At 38.7% G+C, this 26,735-nt stretch overlaps 1 protein-coding gene across 3 annotated transcripts in view; it reads left to right on the forward strand.

Moving 5' to 3' along the window:
• Window positions 1–26,735, forward strand: part of WDR70 (WD repeat domain 70) — a gene marked incomplete at its 5' end in the record, with an annotated part of 251,957 nt that overhangs the window by 85,149 nt on the left and 140,073 nt on the right. For all 3 annotated transcript variants that reach the window (XM_080696811.1, XM_080696812.1, XM_080696813.1), the window contains one exon: window positions 3,418–3,494. In XM_080696811.1, the coding sequence (XP_080552937.1) occupies window positions 3,418–3,494 (77 nt within the window). The remainder of the gene's footprint in view (window positions 1–3,417; window positions 3,495–26,735) is intronic.

Raw genomic sequence — 26,735 nt, forward strand, 5'->3', positions numbered from 1 at the left:
AACATATACCAGAGTTTATTCTGGTATTTCATTTTCACTTTGGAACTCTCTTCTCCAACAGTGAAAGTCCTGGCTCCCATCATCCACAACATATTTCTTCATTTGCTTGGCTTACTTCTTTATTGAATTGAAAGCAGTTTCAGAGTTGTTAATGGATACCACAGCAAAAAAGAAACAAATGTGTCAACTAGAATTCAATATTTATTTACAATCCTTTGGTCTTAGACTGAGAGTATTTTCTAGGTTTCTAGGGCTACTCTAAATAATGACCACAAATGTGGTACCTTAAAATAAAATATTAAATTTTTCATAATTTTGGAGGCTAGAAGTCTGAAATCGAGGTGTTGGTAGGTTTTACTCTCTCCAGCGGCTATAAAGATAGAGTCTTTCCTTTCTTCTTTCAGCTTCTGGTAACTCGAGTATTTCTTGGTCTGTAGCTGAATAAATCCAGTTTCTACTTCTACTTTGCATATTCTTGTCTATGTGTATTTTCTTCTCTCTTTTATAAGCATATTCACCATTATTTAAATCACTCATCTAGAGATTCTTAGTTATGCCTGAAGATACTCTTTTTCCAAATAAGATTACATTCACAGATTCCAGCAGCTAGGATATGAACATATCTTTAGGGGAACCAACATCCAGCCTGCTATGGAGTAGATAGTTACTTATTACCTTTCAGTATAGGTGTGACTTATCTGAAACTTCATTTATCTGTAAGGTTCATTTGTTTCTATTTCTGTTAAATTTTAGGTTTCCCCATCTATATTCATTTGTGAGTATGTAAAACTTTAACATTTTTATAACAGCCAAATAACAAATGAAAAAAGAATTATAAATTATTATTATTATTATTATTATTATTATTATTATTATTATTAGTGGTGGTGGTGGTATTGGACCTAGAGGCATTCTACCTCTGACCTATACCCTCAGCCCTACTTTTTATTCATTTTGAAACAGAACCTCAATAAGTTGCAGAGGGCCTCCCTAAATACTTGGGGCTGGCTGGAACCCGTGATCCTCCTGTCTCAACCTTCCAAGTATTGGAATTACAAGCATTGTGCACCCTTACTGGCTAGAATTATGAATTATGTTAACTGATGCTGAGGAGATGGGCAGGTGCTGTGGTAAAGAACAGTAAGGTGGGCCATGTTAACTTAGACTAGAGGGTCAGGAAATACTTGAGTCAGTGGCCTATAAACTGAGATTGGAAGAATGAGAAAGTGGAAAACGTGTTTCTGGCAGATGGAGAAGCATGCGAGAGGTGCCTGACCTGGGGAAGGAGCTAGGTGTATTTAAAAACTAAAAGGAGGGTGGTCTCTGGTGTGTGTTCAACAGGAAGAAACTCAAGAGAAGCACTGTTGTAAGGAAGGCAGGAGCAGGAAGTGCACCTTGTTTAGACCGTGCATAGACTGGAAAGCAGTAGGGGTTATGTGCAGAGGAGTGGCATTTTTGTAATTAAAGGATTCTACTGACTGCTGTGGAACATGAGGTCAGAGTGACAGCAGACTAGTGACAGAGCTGTTAGCACATAAGAGCTGATGGAGAAGCGCGAGGTAATTGGGCCAACAGACGCGTGGCAGTGTGGAAAAGAAGGTGAGTAGATTTGAGATGGATTTTTGGATAGAATGGCAAGACCAGCTAGTGGATTCATCCTGAGCAAATACAAAATTTTGGAATTGGGTTATAGGAATATTAAAGGATGACTTGTAAGTTTTTAGCTTGAGCAATTGGGAAAGAAATGGGGAACGAATTGGACAGTAAGAACCAAGATTTTCCTGTTGGACCTGTTGTGTTTAAAATGTCTAGGATATGCCTGTAAAAATGTCCCAAGTCTTGAGTTCACATATAGAAAGTGCATAAACTTCCTATGGAGTCCCTGTGGGCATTGCTTCAATCCATGCCTCCTTACTGTAGGCTCAGAGTCTCCACCTCTGTGCCCCCCTCTCTATTCATCCTGTAAATTTGAGCAGAACGTGGAGACTTGGCCAGATACTATCTGAGCATTTTGGGCAGCGTGGACTGCCAATGACCTTGTCTGGGAAGTCCAGTTTCAATTTTTTCTCTCCAGAGAGGCACTATTATTTTTCCCTTTAAGGCTTTTTTTTTTTTATGGTACTGGGGTTCCTGGAAACCCTTCTACCTCTGGGCTACACTCCCAGACCTATTTTTATACTTTTTAAAGTTTGGAAACAGGGTCTCTTAAGCCAGCGCGGCTGGCTTCGAACCTGCGCGATCCTCCTGTCTCCGCCTCCCAAGCATGGGGATTACAAGCGTGCGCCACCATGCCCAGCTTCTTTAAGGCATCTTAATATGCAAAAAATTTTGCTCTTTTTAGCATAGCTTCATTTAGACCCTGTTAGAAAAAGGGACGGTGCCATTACTATAAGAAGTATTAGGCTCTTATCTGCCCCACCTAAATCCAGCTGACTGTTTGAGACCATTTCAGTTGACTTTATCACCTGGGAGGTGTGTGTGTGTGTGTGTGTGTGTGTGTGTGTGTGTGTGTGTGTGTGTGTGTTTACATTTGGTATGTACTCTGTGGTTGATTTGACATGTATATCAATTTTAATTTAATTTAATTTATTTTTTTGTGGTACTGGGGATGGAACCCAGAGGCATTCTACCTCTGAGCTCTACCCCTGTCCTATTTTATTCTTTATTTTGAAACAGGGCTCACTAAGTTGCTGAGGCTGGCTTCACACCCATGATCCTCTTGTCTCAGCCTCCCAAGTACTAGAATTACAAGTGTGTACCACCATGGCCATCTGTGTATATCAATTTTTCTGCTGACATGTATTTAATTTAGAATTTTACTTATTTAATTTAGAATTTTAATTCTAGAGTTTTTATGCCCTTGATATATTGTAGAGCTAATTTTCCAGAATTATTTCAGGTATGCCTTTTCTTTCCTCACATTTATTCTCACAGATGTATTGCAGGTAGGATCAAGGTTGTGACACATTCTTAGGAGTGTGAATCTCCTTCATCTCTTGGCGTTCTCATTTTACTTGTGAATGCTTTGTATTCTCATTTCTTTTCTACTGAAGAAAAGAATCATAATCTATAGAGAAGGACCCATCTGCCTTTCCTTTTCTAGTTCTGTTTTTTCCTCCTCTAAAGTGAATGTGTTATTTTCCTCTCTATTTTTCATCTGCCACAGGCAAGCACTGTGCTAATTTTGAGGTTGGGCAGGGAGTGATACACAACTGGGTTTAATAAAGTAAAAGAACCAAAACATGTTATCAGATAAAATTAGGATAAAGTAATATCCATTTTATCATTGCTTTTGAGGGAATGAAATGCTAGGTGTATTTGAAATGCTTTACTTTTAAATATTCTATGTCACTGTTTCATCAGCTTGTTTTTACCTTTTCAAAACATCTTTTATTTCTTTTGTTTGTTTTTATTAAGGGCCACACAGCAATGCTTCATACTGGTTCATGGCATCCCAAAATAAAGGGAGAATTTATGACTTGTTCGAATGATGCGTGAGTATTGTTGATAATTTTTCTAATTCGGTATTTGTTAATATTTATATTCTAACAATCTTGATAGCAAAGTAGGGAAGTGAGTGTTAGAAATCCCGGTGTTTAAACAGTCTATTCCTTACTTTGGTTTTAGTTCATGGCATAGGGTTTCATTAAATGAGCATGAACACGAAATGAGCATGAAAATGAGGTTGGTATAAATTACAGCTGAGTTTATCACAGGGCCCAGTGGGTCAGATTGATGCGATTAAGTGGACCCAAATGTCTTTGAAGTTGTGAGTAATAATGTTATTTTTATAGTAAAGATTGATTTTCATCTGAAATGAAAATGGCACCAGCTTTTTTTTTTTTTCCTCCTCACACTAAGCTGGACTTTCTTTGGCCGTAGTTCTGTGTAAGGGTCAGTGAACTTTAGCCATTGGCTCCCCTTATGCGTAGTGTGTACCACCTTTTAAAAACCTCTGACAGTAATAAGATTGCCTACAGTTTGACCTTTTCCTGGCCTTTGGCTTTTAGAGTAGTAATCAGTTATGGGCTAAGCAGCGGGAGATCATCCCAGATACCTGGTTCATTTGGCAAATGTAACCTTCTCACTGTGTCAAGTACACGGTGTGGTTTAAGTCTCTGCCTTCACGGGGATTACACTCCAGTGGAGGTGAGGGCTGGGGACAGACAAGGTCCAGACATGTCAAAATGGAATATAGCTAGATGTAGTAATTAGTGTTAAGAATCGGGGAAAGTGCTGTCCAGGCCAACATGATAGCAGTTAGGCCTGAAATGAGAATGTAATGTGGTGTATTTGAGGGAAAGAAAGATCAGTGTAGTTGACATTTGCTATGTGGTAGGAAAAGGGGGAATGCTAGGAACTGAGTTTGGAGTGGAAGGCGAGGACTCATCACATAGTAGTTGTAGGGTACTATGAAGGGCAGAATGCTAATGTAACGACCAGATAAGCCATTGAAGAGTACCCAGTCTGTTCCCTAATATCACTGAAAATGTAAAAAGTCAATAGGAGTGGTCTTTTTATAGGTGTTAACATTCCCCAATGAGATAACATTGAGAAAATAGCTAATACTAGTCAACATTCATTAAGTGTTCCATGAACTAGTATTGCCAGTATACTTTGTGTGATCGTTGCACCCATCTTAGGTTTTTCTCACAGCAATAAGGTAGGTAGGCAGATGTATTTCAAATGAAGAAACTAAAACTCGTTGTGACTTTCCCAAAGACTTGTGATTCTAAGTGGCTGAGCCAGGACGTGAACCCACCAGGAGTGGTTATATACACTTTGTGAGAAGTTGTCACAAAGATAATGGTGGGTGGTGCATAGATATAGGCACAGGGTACAGATCCCTTTTATATACAGAATGGATACAAGACCTCACTTTATTTTAAAGAGCACTGTGGTATTTTCCCCATCAGAAGCACAAATTCCCTTTGCTTTGAATTCTGCTGTGGGAATCACAGTGATGCTGTCTCTTATGGTTATGAGTGGGTCTTTACACCCTCAAGCAACTCTAACTGCTTTTCAAGGCATGGAGCCATCTGGCTGTGCTAAAGGAGGGACCTGACACAGCCAGTGGCAAACGATAGGCCCAAGACTGTGGAAACCCACGTTCTCTTACTACTCAGGAGTTGGAGTGGGTCTCCCCCCGACATTCCTAAGTAAAAACTAGACAAGGGAAGCAGCGTGCTGGGTTAAATAAAAGTTTACTCTCATTAACCTCCAAGATCTCATCAGTATCAGGACTAAATGTTATGATAATATTAGCTCCGTGTTTCTTTTAGGTGAGATAAATGTATAACCCTTAAATGTATAACCCTTCTTGCTAAAAGAGAGCAGATAACATTGACAACAGCTGCCAATTACAAGCATTTTTGTCACTTCCATCCTCACAGATGCCTCTTTAAAAGATATTTCCTTAATGAGGAGAAAGACCAGTAGAATGATAGAAAGGGATTGGAGCAAGGCAGAAGGGAAGGGGAAAAAAGGGTTGTGGAAAGAAACAGATCAAGTAATGTTTGTATTTGAATGTGTCACTGCCAGTCTCACTAGCCTGCAAGCAAGGCAGGTGAGTCTTAAGGGGGTTGAGTTGTGGCAGGAACACACAGAGAGGTAGTGTGTGCACATACAAATGTGTCACTTCAATTTTCACTATGATGTATAACTACAGTGTACTAATAAAAATGTAAACACTACAGCGGAGTGTGTGTGGTAGCACATGCTTAAAATCTCAGCATTTGGGATGCAGAGACGGCAGGATCACGGCTCCTGGTTCTCAGACACAGCTCCTACTTAGTGAAGCCCTTTGCAACTCAGTGAGACTCTGTTTCAAAATATAAAATAAAAAATAGGAATCTCCACACAGATCTCCATAGTGGCTGAACTAGTTTGCACTCCCACCAACAGTGTAAAAGAGTTCCTCTTTCCCCACATCCTCGCCAGCATTTGTTGTTGTTTGATTTCTTTATGCTTGCCATTCTGACTGGGGTTAGATGGAATCTCAGTGTAGTTTTGATTTGCATCTCCCTGATGGCCAGTGATGAAGAACATCTTTTCATGTATCTATAGCCCTTTGTATCTCTTCTTTTGTGAAGTGTCTATTTAGTTCATTTGCCCATTTCTTGATTGGGTTGTAAGAAAGGTGGGAATAGATCCACCATATGATCCAGCTATACCATTCCTGGGTATCTTTCCAAAGGGGTTGAATTCAGAGAAATACAGCAACATATGCATACCTATGTTCATAGCAGCACAATTTGTAATAGCCAAAATATGGAACCAACCCAGATCACCATCAACAGATGAATGGATAGCAAAACTGTGGGAAATACACACAATGGAATTCTGTTCAGCCATAAAGAAGAACAAAATTATATCATTTGAAAGAAGATGGAAAGCTCTGGAGAGCATCATGTTAAGTGAGATCAGCCAAGCACAGAAGGAGAAGATACACATGTTTCCTCTAATATGCCCAAACTAGAAAACACAAAGGATACCAGTGGGACTCCAGATATTAGAGGGGAAATACTAGCTAAGTTTTAATGGAAAGATAGGGGAGGAGAAAGGCCGATCTTGATTAATGAGGGTCTACACCTGAACATGTGTAAAATTGTGAATAAGACATGGTTAACCTGGACAACCATTGGTGGGAGGGGGGAAGAGAAAACGGGGGCAGGGGGGGAGAGGGCACCAAATATAGTGTAAATGTATACTATTTATGTTCAATAAAAAAATTGTTAAAAAAAAAACCAAGCCGGGCGTGGTGGCGCACACTTGTAATCCCCGCGCTTGGGAGGCAGAGACAGGAGGATCGCGCAGGTTCGAAGCCAGCCGTGCGCGCTGGCTTAGGAGACCCTGTTTCCAAATAAAAAATGTAAAAATAGGTCTGGGAGTGTAGCCCGGAGGTAGAAGGGCTTCCAGGAACCCCAGTACCACCAAAAAAAAAAAAAAACAAAAAAAAAAACAAAAAAAAAAAAACAAAACAACAACAAAAAAACCCAGATACACAAATGTGAAAAAAATAAATAAATAAAAAATAAAATAAAAATTCATCTTCTTAAGAATCAAAATAAAAAAAATAGGCCTGAGGGTATAGCTTGGTGGTAGAATGTCATTGGGTTCCATCCCCAGTACCTCAAAAGATACTAAAAAAATAGATAAAAATATTATTTTCCTTAGCTGGGCATGGAGGTATACTTGCAATTTTAGTACTTGGGAGGCTGAGACAGAAGGATTACAGGTTTCAGGCCAGCCCCAGCAACTTAGTGAGACCTTGTTTCAAAAGAAAAAAAGGGCTGGAGATGTAGCTCAGAGGTAGGATACCCCTGGATTCAGTACCCTGTAAGCTCCTTTCTCCCACTTTTTTTCTTAAAGTATGATGAATTTGGTATATAGCTTTACTAAAATAAGAAATTTCAGAGAGAAATTCTCTTACATGATGTACATTCACAAACATATCAGAGTCAATCACTGAGCCAAACATGAGAAGGAGGAGCGGGGAGAGAATGGGGTGGGAATTGGGGAAGGGCTAAATGAGTGACCTGTACACATATGTCTACCATCTTGTACTACGTTAAGATGTATGACTACAGTACACCAATAAATAAAAAAAATTCATTATGTTTCTAGTATTATCCTAGATCTTGAGCTTTGCCTAATTCTTTTTTATAATATTTGATGTAATCTTGTCCTCTTTTGGGCCCATTAATGTGCATTTACTTTTTTCTGATGTTAAAACATTCTTGCACTTTGGTAGTAAACAATATGGGATCACTTTTTGTTTTTTGTTTTGTTTTGTATTTTCTTATTTTTGTGGTACTGAGGTTGGAACCCAGGGGCATTCTACCTCCAAGCTACACTCCAGTCCTATTTTTTAGCCTTTATATTTTTTGAAACAGGGTCTCACTAAGTTGCGAAGGGCCTCACTAAGTAGCTGAGGCTGTCCGCGAACCATGATCTTCTGGTCTCTGCCTCCCAAATGCTGGGATTACAAGCATACACCACCATGCCCAGCCACTTTTTGTTTTTTTAAGCATATTTAGGAAATTTGTGATTTGTGTTTTATTAAGGATTTTGTATTGGCAAGTGAAAGGGAACTTTCTTTTTCTTTTTTTTTTTTTTGGGGGGGGGGTACTGGGGATTGAGTCCAAGGGCATTCTACCTCTGAGCCACACCTCCAGCCCTGTTTTTTATTTTTTCCTTTGAAACAGGGTCTCACTAAGGGCTGTTGCAAAGGGCTTCACTAAGTAGCTGAGTCTGTCTGTGAACCATGATCCTCCTGTCTCAGCCTCCTAAATGCTGGGATTACAATAATAGTGCACCACTATGCCTAGCCTGAGGCTATTCTTGAACTTCTAAGGTCATCAGCCTACCAAGTACTGAGATTACAGGCGTGCAGCACCATGCCCAATTCCATGTATTGTTTTTTAATTTTTTTATTTTATTTTATTTTAGTGGTACTGGGGTTCCTGGAAGCCCTTCTACCTCCGGGCTATACTCCCAGACCATTTTTTTTTTTTTTTTGGAAACAGGGTCTCTTAAGCCAGTGTGGCTGGCTTTGAACCTGCGCGATCCTCCTGTCTCTGCCTCCCAAGCGCAGGGATTACAAGCATGTGCCACCACGCCTGGCCCTTGTATTGTTTTTATTGGGGTTTGGAATCAAGATTATACTGACCTCTTAAGTACTAAGTTTATCTAAAAGATTTTTAAGCCAGGGTCATAAACAAAAACTTTATGGACAAATGGACTACAAATCTAAACCCGTGAAATACAGAAATTATTTTCCCAAGCTTGCCTTACTATTTTCATTTTCTTTTTTGGTACTAGGGATTGAACCCAGGGACATTCTACTTCTGAATTAGACCCTCAGCTCTATTTTTAGACATAAAGATATAACTCCTTTCTCCCGTAGCCAGTGTTACCTGATATACACATGGTGTAGTGTTCCCAGGAATACACTTTGGGAAAAGAAGATTGTCAAAACAAAAGCTTTTGATAGTAAATTCAGTAAATTATAACTTTTAAAATTTGGTTGTAGCTTTTAAAGACACACTGTATAGTTAAAAGTGTTGGCAAGTTTTGGCATAACATAATGGAGGGAGCATGCACTTTGTGGCCAAAATTGAGGGAGCTGGATACTCTGTTCCAGTAGCACTGAGCAAGTAATTTACCGTCAAATTTGAGATTCCTGAAAAGTGTTATTGTTTTGTTTATTTTTGGTGCTGGGGATTGAACCCGCAGTCTTATACATGCTGGGCAAGTTCTCTACCACTGAGCGCCAGCCCCAGCCCTGAGACTTAGATTCCCGTAAGATGGGATGACACTTGATTGACAGTCTGGACTAAAGATGGCCTTGTTCATGGCTGACTTAGGGCCGGCCTTGGATTCGGTTGGGTGTGATTGTTTTTCTCACATCTTGCTGAGCTTCTCTTACTTGAACATGTGTGGAACATGTTGGATCTCACAGGCTTTCGTTGGGAGCCTGTTAGGCAGATTTCACTTGGTTTTTATAATCAATAACATATGAAAACATAATTGTAAAATTCTCTAAGAGTGATGATTCATATAAATGGATCTCAGAAAAGTAAATTTTTGTAACTCAAAAATTTCTTCTATAGTTTTGAGTGAGAAACTTAGAAATATTAGTTTCCTACATTGTTCATGAGTATTTTTTAGTACAGTTTAACATTTTCCTAATTTATGCATCATTGCATTGTGATATGATGTGCCTCAGAATGCCTTGGCGTATATAAGCCTATTTATAGCTTTCTGAGTTCCTTATTACTGTTTGTAGTTTTTGCTTTTCCCTTTTCTGATAATTGTTATTGCTTGCTGCTATTGGTGTAATAATGTATAGAAATGCCTAAGTTTTTCTTTTAGTTTTCTGCTTCTAATAAGCCAGGAACTGCGTTGAGGGTAGGGATAGTTTAAATTGTTTAGAATTGGGGCATCAGAAGAAATAAGCACTGGATGTGGTGGTACATACTTGTAACCGCAGTGCTTGGGAGGCTGAGACAGGAGGATTGAGTTTTGAAACCAAAACTCAGCAACTTAGCACGACCCTACTTCAAAATATAAAAAATCAAGCAGGACTAGGTGTATAGCTAGAGATAGAAGAAAAAGGAGGAGGAGAATAAATAAGCAGTTAATATAGTGTATTTTTTTTATTATGAGCACATTGATTTTTGCTATCCTCTTTGGCTGCTAGGAGGCTTTCTTTTTTTTCCTTCTGAACAGAGTTTTTTTTACTGTCCAGGTTACCAAAATAAGCAAGGTGGTACTATATTCGCAAGAGTTATTTTTTTTAATAGATGCCTCCACAGAAGGAGAAATATCTTTAGATCATGTTCCTGCAATGTCTAGTATAATTTTTATCTAATTTGCGTCTTTGATTCTTTTATCTAATTCTAACTACTCTTTAACATAATCTCATAGTTTTTCATTTTATAGCTCTAAGAATAATTTTTTACAACTGTTTATAGCTACCAACACTTAAAAAAATTAATAAACTTTGAATTTTTTCCTTTTGAGTAATTTAAAGATACCTATACATTTAAAAGCATTGTTAGAAATTTTATGTGACACAGTTAACTTTTAGAGAAAATTACTTAGGATATAGCAGTAGAGTCTAAATCCTAAAAAAATAAAAAAATTTCATTCAAACTTCCTGGTTATGGTGAAATCCAATAGAAGGCAAAATTTGCTTTTTTTTTTTTTTTTTTTTTTTTGAGAGATCATACTGTTTCTCAGGCTGGTCTTGGAGTTATAGGCTGAAGCCATCCCCCTGCCTCAGCCTCCTGAGTTGCTGGAAGTATGCTGGCATACCCCACAAGACAGACTCAGACTCAGACACTTTATTATTATTATTTTTTTGGTACTGCAGATTGAACCCAGGGACATTCTACCTCTGAGCTACACTGGGAATTGAACCCAGGGGCATTCTACCTCTGTGCTACACTGGGAATTGAACCCAGGGGCATTCTACCTCTGTGCTCTACCCTCAGCCCTTTAAAAATTTTTTTTTTGTTTTGAACCAGGGTCTTGTTAGGTTGGTGAAAGTCTTGCTAAATTGCTGAGGCTGGCCATGAACATGAGATCTTCCTGCCTCAGCCCCTCAAGTACTGGAATTACAAGTATGTGCCATCATGCCTGACTTTTAATCAGTCATTTTGAAGTGATTTGAAAATAATGCACCAAAAATCATCTGGAGATTTATTAATTATGTTTTGGTTTTGAGGTTAGGTAGATGTATGCTGGTCTAAAGTAGTAAAAGGAGTAGTGGTAAAGGAGGATGATTTCATAACTTGCCTTTAGGGTTAAAGTGTTCTTATGGTTCTGTGTGAAATGCTGAAATAGGTAGGTCACTAATATACATAATATATAATATCTTAAAAAACGTTGACACAACTTTCAGAATTATCAATAAAACAGACACAGAATTGTTATCATATATACTTCATAACTCAGAAAAAGCTAGTAAAATATTATTGGGGAACTGAATTTACTGAGCAAGCAAGAGTTGTTCAAAACTAAGCATTTTAATTTTACATACATGGCTACTCCTGTTGTGCTTGAATGCCCTTTGTCTTATTTATAATCTTCCTAGTTTTTTTACTTAGACTTTTTTTTATCATGTTTATGGTATAAAAGTTTAACTCATATGTCTAGGGATAAAAAATGTCACATTAATCTTGATGAGAATTTCATGTAATTTTTACAAGGAATGTTCATGTGTTTTATGTTGCCATGTGTAACAAGTATAGGATATTCTCATCTTCAAAAACATGGGAGGAAAGTTTGACAAAAATCCAAGTTCATGTTTTAACATATTTGTACACTTTTTACAGTTTTCAGTCAGTAGCCTTTTTTGACTGGGAATATCAATGCTGAATAATGATTCCTATGTAGGTTTATAAAATGCAGAGTATGCTAACTAGTATTTTCTTTATCTTGAAATCTATATGAAAAATAGTTAATATGTCACCACTAGTGTATCTCTAAGTATTATACCATTTCACTTTAAAAATATATATTTATTAATTTATATGTGTATTTTAAAAGACGACGGTGGAACTCTCCAAAGAGTTGAAGTGTATACTTGTTTACTGGTATCCCATTAACAGAGGATTTGGTAGAGGGTAGTTTGAATTTCTTCTGGGGATTTCCAGGTCAGGCAAGGTAGCATCAGCACAACCAGTTGCCCCATGTATGACTAAATGAATTGCCTGGCTGACTGATACTCCAGTGCTCTTGTGGTGTGTGCTGACTCTTGGCCATTTATCACATATCACATAGCAGTATATGAAGGAGAAGGTTGTTGCTGTGAAAATCAGGAGTTGAATGTAGTTGCAGGTATGGGAATAAAAGCTATTTGCATATTGTAGACTTTGTAATTCTTGAAATTCAAAATTAAAATTTCTGTTTTGACTCTGACTTTCCCCCCAAAACTTGGATATTACAAAAAATTATTTTCTATTTTCTAATTTTTTGTGGTGCTAGGGATTAAACCTAGTGGAGTTCTACCTCTGACATACATCCCCAGCCATGTTTTTTCTTTTTACTTTGAAACAAGGTCTCACTAAACTTGCTGAGGTCCTTGCTCAGTTGCTGAGGCTGTCCATGGACCTGTGATCCTCCTGTTTCAGACTTGGAAATAAATGTGTTGCCACATCCAGCTATTTTCCTTTTTAAAATCATCCTTTCTACATCTTTCCTAAGTTTCTCTGACTCAGGACATGGCAAATTTATTTGCAAACTATTTCCAATTTTTTTTACTTTTACCTTATAAACATGTGGAATCCGTCCTCAACTTTGAAGAAATTGTCACTCATCTTTTCAGTGTTATAATGACAGAGATGATGGAGTTGGATTGGCAAGTTAACAGGCCCTTTTTAAGGAAGTGTGAATAATGAGTTGCCCTTTTCCATTGCTTCTTTCTAAATCTCGTAAGTTTACACAGCTTGGTAAAAGTATTTCGGTCTTATAAACTATCCTTCCTTGTGATAATACTTCTAAAATCTGTCTTGATGAAAATGTTAGCTCTTGTTACTGCTTTTACGGAATGCTTCAAGTAAAAATAGTGTATTCTTCCCTTGATAGAACTTTCCTGATATTGTGATAGTAATAAAACATACTGGGCTAGAAAATGGGAAGGTCTTATAAATTGTTAATTACAGGCTTCCCTTTGATTCATGTTTCTTTAATGGGCTGGTTTCTGTTAGTTAGAATAAACAAAAGTTATTTTTGGAAAGCTGTATCAACCCATCAGCTAGCTCACTTAGCACAGACTAGTTTAACAACGCTTCCATGAGGTCATGTGTGTCCTGTGGCATTTTTTCAAACATTGTGTTCTCGTGGAGGAAATAAAACTCACAGATGAGATTTTTTCCAACAAAAATTTATGCACATAAGTTTCTTTCCACATAGAATAACCAAAGAGATAGGACATCTTCTTGTTTATACCACATAACTAGGTAATGGTTAGTACTGTTAATCCTACCCAAGCAGTTTTAGTTATGTGTCCCAAATAAGCTTCACATTATAAATCTTTTTTTATAAGCCACTCTATGGTTTATCATTTTCAGAGAATGAGATATCTTTTGCAAGTATAGAACTCTTAGTTTTGTTAGTTCCATTTTGTTCTTGTTATAAATCCATCTTGTCTGTCAATCAGTAAATATTTTTTGAAACTCTATAATATGCATAGCCTCAGCTAGACCTTTTGAATAAATGAAAACAAAAATTTTGTGTTTGTGTGTGGCTCTGGGGATTGATCCTAGGGCCTTCCTTGCACATGCTAGGCAAGGCTCTACCACTGAGTTTCCTCCCCAGCCCATGGAATGGTCCTTGCTCTTAGGGAATTTATAATGTAGGGGGAGACATTAAAAATACTTATAGATAATTAAGTGTGGATGTGCTATGAGGGAGCAGTATATGAGGAAAATCTGAATGGTCTGGAGAGCTAGTAAAGGCTTCTGAGGAAATGATGTTTAAACGGAAATGGAAAGATGAGTGGTTGTGGGTAGATAGAGAGGGGGTCTCAAAGTTGGGAATGGATTCTCTACCTTAGACAAAGGAAACAGCACATTAAAAGGTCTTTTGTAGGAACCGAGATAAATCCAACATCACTAAAACTGAGCAAGACAGAGAGCAGCATGAGATGCATTGCTGAGGCAGGCAGGTCTATCGTGCGGGGCCCTACTGACTGCGTTCAACACACTTAGATTTTATTCTAAGTGCAGCTAGAAGAGCCTACAAGTAGACTTTAAGAAGGGGAGTGACAAATAAGATTTATATGAGAACATACCGTCTCTGTGGAGAATAAATTTAATGGGCAAGGGTAGGTAAATTATAACCATATCTAAAGAATTTTGTAATCAGTGGCTTTCACACGTTAGGCCAGCAATTCTCTTTTCTACCTGTGGAGTTTGGGTGGTGCCATTGATGTGCTGCTGGCCCTTAAAGTGAGCTAGTGCAGCTCTCACCTGGCTGTACCCACAGGAAACTGGATGTTAAGGGGGTGACTTACCTAGGTCATGTAGATTATCTGCAGCAAAGCTGGTAGATTGGGGAAAATCTTCTGGCTCCCTTTTTGCATCATTTATTTTAAATTTAGGAGACTATCATCGCCATCAATTAGAATGTGCTTTCTATGCACTATGGCTTGGGTATCAGAGAACGAAACATGTGCAACAGGTTCTCTAAAGATGTTGTATGGGTGGTAACCCTGATTGAAAGCTTGTAACAGCCACTTTGAGAGTGTGAGACTTCTGAAGGGCAGACCCTGTGCTCCTTTCAGCTGGGCCATGGGATCAGATTTATTTTCATGATAATGCTAAGCCACAGTTTGCCATTTTCCCTAGGTCTGATGACAACAGAGCAGGGGTGCATAGGACTCCTCCTGTCCTGGCCTGTGTGGAGGCAGAGGCCCCGCCCTGTGCTGACAGCGTTTACTCCCTGCCCTGTACTTATAGGGAAACACAAAGCCAAGCAAGCAAATGGAACCACACCAGTTTAAGAATGCCTTTGATGAAGAGTAAAACGTCTTAGTTTTATTAAATCTCCGCCCCTGTAAATCTTTTTACGATTGTATATGATGGAACAGAAGGGCATTTACAGTGCTCTGCTGCCTGTCAAAATAGCAGGGCTGTCTGCAGGAAAAGCAGTTACATGGAGTGAGTGTCACTCTCACTTGAACCACCCGCAGACAAGCTATGGTTTTTCAGATTGTATATTTAGTATATAAATTTTCTTTTAAACAAAAGAATAAAGTCATTTTTCACTTTAAAGAAAACAGTTGGCAGCTTTTGTGTCCCAATGATAAAATTTGAGCTTCCAAGCTAAATTTTGCGCCTTTAAATTTGACAACTCCCTGATACTTGATAGGTTTTTAAGAAGAGCAGTGATCATATTAATGCATTTTTGGGTGATTTTTAAATGAAGTATATATGAACATTTTAAAGATTTTTATAACCCCATCACTAGCATTTTTCAAATACCAGTATAATATGTTACCAAATAATACACAGCTAAATAATCTGAGCACTCAGGGCATGACACCTATAGACTTCAGCATAAGAATATGAAAAGTTGGTGCTGGGCATGGTGGCACACGCTTGTAATCTCAGCATTTGGGAGGTGGAGACCGAAGGCTTGTGGTTCATGGACAGCCTCAGCTACTTCGTGAGCCCATTCACAACTCAGTGAGACCCTGTTTTAAAACTAAAAAGACTAAAAAATAGGGCTGGAGGTGTAGCTCTGAGGTTCCATTCCTCAGTACTGCAAAAAAAAAAAAAAAAAAAAAAAGGAAAAAAGAATATGAAAAGTGCATGACACTATTTCACATCTCACTGATTTTTATTTTTTATTTTTGGTACTGAAGATTGAACTCAGGGTCATTTTAACTCCCAACCTTTTTTTATTCTGAAACCAGGTCTTGCTAAGTTGCTGAGGCTGGCATTGAACCTGTGGTCTTCTTGTCTCAGGCTCTCAAGTAGTAGGATTATAGTCATATTATAGGCTTATGCACCACATCTGGATGCAGCCACTTTTTGTGCCTTTAAAAGTCACTTTTTAAGAGACTTCCATTTGTTAAATTTTGGTCTAGTATCAAAGAAGAGAACCCACAACTATCTGAAAGAGCTATGAAACTCCTCCTTTTTCCTACTTCCTGTCTGTGTGAGGGACTTCCTCCATGAGCTCTTAGCCAAAACAGCATCTCTTAACAGACTGAAGTAGTAAGTAGATCTGAGAATCAAGCTGTCCTGTACATACCTATACATTCAAGTAATTTGCAAAAATGTAGAAAAATTATAATTTTCTTTTTTTGTAGGGGAGAAGGAAATATAATTATATTTTCATGAGTCATTTTTGTTTATGTGCTTTTTAATAAAATGTATCATTTGTAGGTAATGAGTTTATTAATATTGAGTAAATATTTAAAATTTTTTTTTTTTGGTGATACTGGGGTTCCTGGAAGCCCTTCTACCTCTGGGCTACACTCCCAGACCTATTTTTACATTTTTATTTTTACATTTTTATTTGGAAACAGGGTCTCCTAAGCCAGCGCGCGCAGCTGGCTTCGAACTTGCGCGATCCTCCTGTCTCTGCCTCCCAAGCGCAGGGATTACAAGTGTGCGCCACCACACCCGGCTTAAATTTATTTTTATATTTATTATGTCAAACATTTTGCATTAGGCATTGTGCATTTTGTTAAATTGTTATTTATTGCCAACCTTTTAAGGACTTTTTTGTCATAACACTTAGCATGCTTCTAGTAACATCCAGTGAAAGGTTCTATATTTAGTGCATTAAATTTTTGTGTGTGTGTGTGGTGCTGGAGGTTGAACCCAGGGTATTCTATCTCTGACCTATACCCCATCCCTATTTTATTTCTTATTTGGAAACAGGGTTTCGCAGAGTTGCTGAGGCTGGCTTCAAATCTGTGATCCTCTTGTTTCAGCCTCCCAAGTACTGGGATTACAGGTGTTCACCACCATTCCTGGCTTACTACATTACTTTAAAATATGTACCTCAGCCGGGTGTGGTGGCACACGCTTGTAATTCCCGCGCTTGGGAGGCTGAGACAGGAGGATCGCACAGGTTCGAAGCCAGCCTCAGCTACTTAGTGAGGCTGTCAGCAACTTAGTGAGACCCTGTTTCCATATAAAATATAAAAAAAGGTCTGGGAGTATAGCCCGGAGGTAGAAGCCTCTGGGTTCCACCCCTAGTACCACCAAAAAAAAAAAAAAAAAAAAAATAAATAAATAAATAAAATATGTACCTCTGCATTTTAGGTAATTCACATTGAGTTTCTCCAGTTAATACCATCTAGTGAGGTTAGTATGCATACATTGGCAGAGAAATTGCTATATATCTCTTCAAAACTTTCTGTTTCTTTATGTCGTCCAGACAATACATATATGGCTGTATCCTGGTATCTGAGAAGAATTGTTGTAGGACTCCCTTTGGATATCGAAATCCACAGATGCTCGAGTCCCTTATACAAAATGCTATTATATTTTTATGTAACCTGACAACATCCTTTCATATATTTCAAGTAATCTCTAGATTACTTAGAATCCCTAATTCATGAGCTGGGCGCTGTGACGCATGTTCGGAATCCTAGTACATGGGAGGCTGAAACAGGAGAATTGTAGGTTCGCCGCCAGCCTCAGCTACTTAGCGAGGCCCTCTACAACTTATCGAGACCCTGTTTCAAAATAAGGAATAAAAAACAGGGCTGGGGGTGTAGTTCAGAGGTAGAATGCCCCTGAATTCCATCTCTTGTAACACACACACACACACACACACACACACACACACACACACACATACACACACACACACACACAGAATTACTAATTCATAATGAATAGTTGCTATATAATGTATTGTACAGTACAGATGCAGTTTTGTTTTTCTGAATATTTTCTGTGTGTAGTTGGTTTTATCAATTAGATTAGGTGAACATTTATTTCACATAGATTTTACATACAGATCGGGCCCTGTATTTGGTCCCAGGCTCTGAGCTAAGTGCACAGAGATGGATCCAACATGGTCTTTACTGTCCACAGTGCCTCCTGGATGCCTGAGGTCAGTGAACACCAGTGCACTACAGTGTACAGAAGGGATCCGAGAGGCTCATTCTGGATTGTTTCTTCACAGTGACCTGAAGCACATTTACTAAGAGGCACAGATCCCATAACATAAGAGCAGTGTTTTCCTACAGGTACTTTTCAGCCTGAGAGTTAGCTGATCAACTCATCTGAAAAAAAAAAAGAAAATTGTCTTGAATATTCACTAAAGCATATTATCAATTTCTAGATCCTTTCCTATGTCAAAAGAACCCCAGTTCTTGCTTTTACTTTCAAAATTATCTTATTTTTATTTATGTATTTATTATATATCATTATATATAATAAATAATATTATAACATATATCTGTATTATATATATATATATATATATATATATATATATATATATATATATATATATTTTATGTTAGGGATGGAACCCAGGGCATTCTACCACTGAGCCCCACCCCACACCCTATTTTATTCCTTTATTTTGAAACAGGGTCTCACTAAGTTATGGAGGGCCTAAGTTGCTGAGGCTGGCTTCAAACCAGCAATCCTCCTGTCTCAGCCTTACAAGTATTGGGATTATAAGCATGTGCAACCAAACCTGACTCTAGCCCCTGCTTGTGTGTGTGTGTGTGTGTGTGTGTGTGTGTGTGTGTGTGTGTAACTGGGGATTGAACCCAGAGACATTTACCTCTGTGCTAAACTCCCAAATAGATTTATTTCTTATTTGGAAACAGTATCTTACTAAGTTACACAGGGCCTTGCTAAATTGTCAAGGCTGGCTTCGAACCTGCAATCCTCCTGTCTCAGTCTCCTAAGTACTGGGATTACAAGCGTGCGCCACCATGCTCGGCTCAGCCCTGCCTTTATAAAAGTAGAATAAACTTGAGATTGATGTGTGGGGGGAATAGTTCTTTCTTTATGCATGCTATGGGCCGGGACCTTTATATATTTTCTCTATATTTTATATATTTTCTTATGTGATGACCTAGTGGGAAGTGCTCTGCTGGGTCACCCTCTCTCTAGGGATGGAGTTAGTGTTGGAACAAGTGTCTGGCTCCATTATATTACATTCCCTCCCTAGCATTAGTATCTTAAACCCACAACCATCTGATTTTGGTTTACTGTGTCTTTCAGAATGGATGATTGTGTAGTAAAGTTGATCTAGGTTCAGACTGCATTATAAAACCTTTCTGAGCTATGACTAGCAGTGTTTTACAAAATGAAAGAGAGTCGGGGTTGTCAGGGTTTGTCCTGACACTTTTGTTTCAGTGTGTATGTATGTGTGAAGGAGCATGCACACTGTGTCTTGTAAAATGTATTTCCTACTGTGTAAAGTCACTTCCTTTTAAATGTATAGGACATCGTGGCTGGGCGTGGTGGAGCACGCTTGTAATCCTCGCGCTTGGGAGGCTGAGACAGGAGGATCGCACAGGTTCGAAGCCAGCCTCAGCTACTTAGTGAGGCTTTCAGCAACTTAGTGAGACCCTGTTTCCAAATAAAATTTAAAAAATGGGTCTGGGAGTATAGCCCAGAGGTAGAAAGCCTCTGGGTTCCACCCCCAGTACCACCAAAAAAATAAAATAAAGTAAAATAAATAAAATAAATGTGTAGGACATCCTCACAAATTCAGCATTGTGTCCTTTCTCGGCTTTGAAAACACTCCATGTATTCTTTTACATGGTTATAAGGCAATATAATGTAGTACTTCAAATCTGGCTCTTGAGCCAGATTATCTAAGGTTAAATTTAGGTTCTGCTGTTTACTGTGCGGCCTTCGGAAGTTTATATGACGTCTCTGTGCCTCCATTTTGTCTTCTCTAAAGTGGAATTATATAAGCACTAATTAAGTTTATGTACCCAAAGTGCCCAGAATAGTGTTATAAGAAAATAGCACTCCATAAAAGTTAGTTGACATTATTGTTGTCATTGTTAGTGTTACTGAAAGGCTGTTATCTCTTCTGGAAAGATTGTGGACATAGTGCTTTAACCATAACTTTCTATAGAAGGAGACACTTAAACTTTTCATTGGCGCCGGGCGTGGTGGCGCACGCTTGTAATCCCCGCGCTTGGGAGGCAGAGACAGGAGGATCGCGCAGGTTCGAAGCCAGCCGCGCGCGCTGGTTTAGGAGACCCTGTTTCCAAAATGAAAATGTAAAAAATAGGTCTGGGAGTGTAGCCCGGAGGTAGAAGGGCTTCCAGGAACCCCAGTACCACCAAAAAAAAAAAAAAAAAAAAAAAAACAACAAAACTTTTCATTGGCTACAAGAACATTAACTTTGTGATTAGTTTATTGCAGTATTTCCTTTCCCCAGAACATTCTACTTCTGACTTATTTTGAAACAGGGTCTTGCTAAGGGTCTCACTAAGTTGCAGAGACTGGTCTTGAACCTGTGATCCTGCTATCTCAGCTTCCCAAGTACTAGGACTACAGGTGTGTGCCATCATGCCCAGCACCATCTAGTTTAATCTTATATGGACAGTCAGGAGACTGAATGAACTAATAAGTACTTTCTCTTACCTCTTTGAACACAAAATCAGAAAAGCAAATTAGTTTACTGACTATTTACTTATTTATTAATTAATTAACTTATTTTGTGGTACTGAGGGTGGAACCCAGAGGCTTTCTACCTCGGGGCTATACTCCCAGACCTATTTTATACTTTATTTGGAAACAGGGTCTCACTAAGTTGCTGAGAGCCTCACTAAGTAGCTGAGGCTGGCTTTGAACCTGCGTGATCCTCCTGTCTCAGCTTCCCAAGCATGGGGATTACAAGCGTGAGCTACCATGCCCGGCCCTAGTTTACTGACTTTAGAAAAATTAAAAATATATTATTTGGTTGCTCTTCTAACACTTAAAGTGGAAATCTTTAATTTCTACATTTGAATTATAATAAGCATATCTAATATTATTTTCACTTACAGGTGACATTTTCTTTTAGAGGTCCTTGGTCTAAAGCGAACTTGAATATTGTTTGAAATACCAAATGCTTTATTCACGGCCACATTTTTCAGTAGAGCACTCTCTTAAATGAAATTCATCTTATAATTTTACTTAAGTGGTATGTCTTTTTAATTAATCTGTTAATATTTCTCTTAATGGGGAAAGCTGTTCTGGGACTGTGAGAAATCCCAGTAGCAATCAGTAAATACAGGGCAGGGTGGACTGCGTAGTGTTAGAGAGTGGAGATGAGTGGAGCCATATCTAGATGGCGCTAAAGAAATTTGAGAAAGTAAGTTTTTTATGTGATATTCAAACTTAATTTTACATGTCAATTACTGATAACAGCAAAACTCTGCTATAACAATAGGAGAGGGGCCCCAGATTTTTAGTTTTGTAACATAGAATATGATATTAAACGTAGGGTTATCTTCTAAGACCATCAGTTGATTGTGTGAGCCCGTTTTGTAAGGATTGCCAACTGCTTTATACCCAAATTAGTGTTAAGAAAGATCATATTAATTGAGAAGAGACATTAGATTTAACAATTTTTTTGTTTCCTTTTGGAAATAGACTTGTATGTTAGAATGAAATCGTTGAGATTTTATTTTTAGGCACAGCCTGAGTAGCAGTCCAAAGAAAAGATCAGCTGAATTGAATCAGTTCTGTCTAGTGGTACTTGTAAAATGGAATGAAATCTGTGGTCAGCCAGCAGGAAAGGATGTTAGCTATTGTTTCAAAACAGCAAAGCTAGTGCTTGACATTTATGCAGTTCATTAAACAACAACAAAAGCTTACCCCAAATCACTGATGGCAATGGCCACCCAAGTAGCTACTGTAATTAACGCGGAGGGGCCCTGAGGAGCATTGGCAAGGCACAACGCTGGGTAGATGGACCACTAGTTTACCAAATATGGGCTGTTTATTTTTCCTAAAGCGTGTATTGGAGACCAGGACTCTGTAAAACACTGCTTTTGTACGAGGGCTGGAGCCAGTGTTGCCGAGCACTCGCTGTATGCCAGGTGCACTCTTGTAAGCACTTTGTATTAGCTCACTTAATTCTCACCAGACAAGCTGGGCATTTGCAAGCTCCTTCCTTTTTTCTTCTTCTCCTCCTCACCTGCCTTTTGTGTGGAATCTGTAGTCATTACTTTGTTCTGGGACACACTATAGCAAAGGGTGGAGGGGGTTAGGGGAGTTTTAGTGTTGGAGTGGTCAGTGGTGAGTCTTTGATAACTGCAGTTCCAGATGTTAGGCCTCTTCTTACTAGAATAAGAACATTTTCTTTTTGCTCATAGTAATTTTTTTTTTAAAATGGTACAAGGGATGGAACCCGGGGCATTCTACACCTTCTGCCCTATTTTTTATTCTTTATTTTGAATCAGGGTCTCACTAAGTTGCAGAGGGCCTCACTAAGTAGCTGAGGCTGTCCGCGAACCGCGATCCTCCGGTCTCAGCCTCCCGAATGCTGGGATAATAAGCATGTGCCACCAGGCCCGGCTTTATTCTGCATTTTGAAACAGGGTCTCACTGAGTTGCAAAGGGCCTCACTAAGTAGCTGAGGCTGTCCGTGAACCACGATCCTCCTGTCTCAGCCTCACAAATGATGGGATTACAAGTGTGTGCCACCACGCCCAGCTTTGCTCATAGTAATTCTAAATATCTTATTATATATTTCACTAAATATTTATTTATATTTTATTAAACAATATATTTCTCATAAGAATAGCATGCCTACTGTATTTTATTTTAAATATGCTAACTCCTTAGCTATTCAAGCTCCATTAGAAGTAACATTCTACAAAAATTTTGTTTGTTTTTAAATGCAAAGAAAGCCTTTCTGGCTGTCACCTTCAGAAGTGGTTTAGGCTAATAGGATGTCATTTGTCTAAGTTTTCTGACTTATATGCAGATTACTTTTTAAGGGTGCTGAATTGCCATATAGTTAACCCTTAATTTTTCATTTTGAGCTCAACTCATTTAATTTTGAATCATTTTTGGTTGATTCATAAATATCCACTTCCTATTGAAAGTTTATTACTCTGTTTTGAATTATCTGCCAGTTAAAGGAATATATTCTGATTCTTCTCTAGAGAGAAGCAGGTGGCTCTGCGGTGATCTCATTCTGTGGCTGGCAAGGACTAGTGTTGTATCTGCTTCCAATCTCACCCCACTCCTTAGCTAGAATATTAAAAATCTTATCTTCCGTTGACAGTTGTTCTTGTAATTATATGCATTCTTATCTTACAATTTCCTCATTACGATGCATTGAGCTGTTCTCGTAGTTTGTTTTGGTGTTGCTTTGCTTAGCACTTTTCATTTATTTTTCTCTCTATTCTTCTTCCCTCTCTCCTCAGCCTCTCTCTCACCTCTTTTTCCTTCTCTTTCTCTTCTTTTTACCCACCTTCTTCCTCTGTCATTTCACTCTACCAAATATAAATCCAGAGTCAGGCGTGGTGGCGCACGCTTGTAATCCCAGCATTCGGGAGGCTGAGACAGGAGGATCGCGGTTTGAGGACAGCCTCAGCTACTTAGTGAGACCCTCTGCAACTCAGTGAGACACGGTTTCAAAATAAAGAATAAAAAATAGGGCAGGGGGTGTAGCTCGGAGGTCGAATGCCCCTGGGTTCCATCCCCAGACCTGCAAAAAAAAAAAAAAAAAAAAAAAAAAAGCTATTCCTGTAAAGTTTTATAGAAATATTTATTTTGAGCTGGGCATGGTGGCACATGTTTTTATAATCCTGGTTGGGAGCAAGAAGATCACAGGTTCACAGCCAGCCTCAGCAATTAAATGACTTAGTTTATTTATTTTTATTTTTTTTAACAATTTTTTTAATAATTTTATTTTATTGGTGCACTGTATTCATACATCATAGTGGGATACAAACTTTTGTAGACATACATGCACACATCGCCCAGTCAGCCCCCACCCGATCCCCACCCCATTCTCTCCCCATCCCTCCTTCCCATGCTTGGCTTAGTGGTTGACATCTAGTATTATAGCAATTTATCCAAAATTAAAAATGATAATCTCACATAACAGTTTCATTTGTCTGATACCAAGCGTTTGATGATTTAAAGATAGCATTTCAATATTTCTTTTTGCTTTCTTTCTTACTAGAGCATATTTTTTTCTGTTTTTTTTAGGTGAAACTATCATATATTTATATATTTATTTTTCAGAAAAAAATCTATCCTAATATGGAATATGGACTCTAGGTACCCACATCGATCTTGAAAAAGAACAAAGCTAGCAGATATATATTTTCTGATTTCAAACCATATAAAGCTACAATAATTGAAACAGTGTAGTACTGTTCTAAAGGCAGATATATAGACCATTGGAGTTAAATACAAGCCTAGAGCTAAATTCTTCCCTATATTGTCAAGTTATTTTGACAAGGTTTCCACGAACATTTGGTGGTGGAAATAATAATCTTTTAACTAAATATTGTTGAAAAATAATAATTACATGGAAAAGAATAAAATTGGACCTTTACCTAATCCCATATACAAGTATTAACTCAAAATAGATAAAAGACCTAAATATAAATCTTAAGACTATAAACTTTTAGGAGAAAATCTGGGTCATAAAACCTCACAACATTGAAATTGGCAGTGATTTCTTGGATATGATTTCAATGGCACAGGCAACAGAAGAATATACAAACTCCCTAAAAAATAAAAGAAAATATTGTATATCCAAAGACAATGTAAACAGAGTTAAAAGTTACTAATAGAATTGGATAAAATATTTCCAAATGCTATATCTGAAGGTATATTAATATTCCAACTAGAAATCCTAAAAATTAACAACAATAAAGGCAAACAATACAACTTAGAGATAGGTAAAAGACTAACATAAATAATGAATCTCCACAGATAACCAATCTTAGTTGTCTGTTGGATGGAAACTCTTGTTTCTCTGGTTCTGGTGAGTGTTACCTATTTCTTCTTTGTAGTTAATCTCTTTGAGTATTTTCTCTAGCGCTGGTTTTGAAGACATAAATTCCTTCAGTTTCTGTTTGTCATGGAAGCTTCTTATTTCTCCATCTAATTTGATAGAAAGTTTTGCTGGATAGGAAATTTTTGGCTGGAAGTTGTTTTCTTTCAGAGTTTGGAATATGTTACTCCAAGCCCTTCTGGCTCTCATGACTTGGTTTGGGAAGTCTGGAGTGATTCTAATTGGTTTGCCTCTGAATGTCACTTGGCCCTTTGTTTTTGTTGCCTTTAAGATTCTCTGCTTGGCTTCCACATTGGTCATTTTGACAATTATATGGCGTGGGGATCCTCTTCTTCGATCCTGTCTAAAGGGAGTTCTATAAGTTTCCTGGACCTGTGTATCAACCTCTTGCTCTAAGTTTGGAAAATTTTCTGCTATTACTTCCTTGAAGAGATTGTTGATCCCTTTGGTTTCACTTTCTTTTCCCTCCTCTATTCCAATTATTCTTAGGTTAGCTCTCTTAAGATGGGCCCATATTTCTTCAATGTCAGATTCCTGCTGTTGTATATTTTTTTCTAGATTAGAAACTATGCGTTCATTTTTGGATTGCTCATCTTCTAAGAGCGAGATTCTGTTCTCCATGTGGTCTAATCGGTTGTTTGTGCTTTGAATTGAGGCCTTTACTTCATTAATTGCATCCTTTATCTCTTTTTGGCTCTCTCTGAGTTCTTTTCGAAGCACCTCTATTATTTCTACAATTATTTTCCTGATTTGATCTTCTAGAAATCTCTGATTTTCTGTTTTATCAGGTTCTGATGCTGTGGGGTTGTGCACATTCATTACTCCAGTGTTATTCCTCTTTCCCATGATTTCGGAGGTTTGTGCCTTCTCTGGGTTCTTCTCTTGGGTCACTATGGCTTCACTTAAGGTGCTCTGGATCTCGAGTCTGTATTATCTCAGACCCCACTACTCCTTTACTGGGTTGTATCACAGAGTCTCCGACCCAGGGAGTCGATAGAGGCTGCTTTAAACTATGGGGGGTGCCAGGTTGCACGCTCTCCTATGGTGTGATATCTCTGCCACCACCACTCCCTCACTGGGTCAAGTCTCAGGAGGCACAATACTGGGATTTCTCCTCTGTGGCCCGCAATTTGACTCACTGTTCTTGAGTACGCAGATGTAGCTGTACTGGACTCGGTGGATTCACTGCTGCTGCCGCCGCCGGTGGCAATATGGCGCCTCTGCCACGCCCTCGGCCATGAGGCTGGCGTATTTTTTCTTCTCTGGTTTTGATTTCCACTCTGAATCCCTGCAGCGTGTGCTGAGCTCAGCCACTGGGAGCTTTAAATGCTGTCTGCGCCGAAAGATCCTGCCTGGCTGTTCCGCAGCGGCTCACCTGGCTTGCTGTAGCCGTCCGTTGAGTTCGCCGCTGCCGCCGGCAGTATGGCGCTGCTGCCGCGTCCTCGGGCGCGTGTGTCTCCTCTGTGGCCCTGAGCTCTGTTCTCAGTCCGCTTTCTCTCTGGAGCCTGGTGGTTTTTTTTGTTTTTCTGGTGATGGTGTTTTCTGGCTATGAAAGGCGCTCTTTTTGTGGTAATGGAGATTGGTTGTTAGCGGGACTCTTAAGCCCCGCTTTTCTCGGTCGCCATCTTCCCGGAAGTCCTTTTTTTTTTAACAATTTTTAATTGAACATAAGTAGTATACATTTATACTATATTTGGTGCCCTCTCCCCCCGCCCCCTTACCCCCCCCCCACCAATGGTTGTCCAGGT

The sequence above is a fragment of the Muscardinus avellanarius genome (assembly GCF_963383645.1).
Source record: "Muscardinus avellanarius genome assembly, chromosome: 1".
NCBI classification, from domain to species: domain Eukaryota; kingdom Metazoa; phylum Chordata; class Mammalia; order Rodentia; family Gliridae; genus Muscardinus; species Muscardinus avellanarius.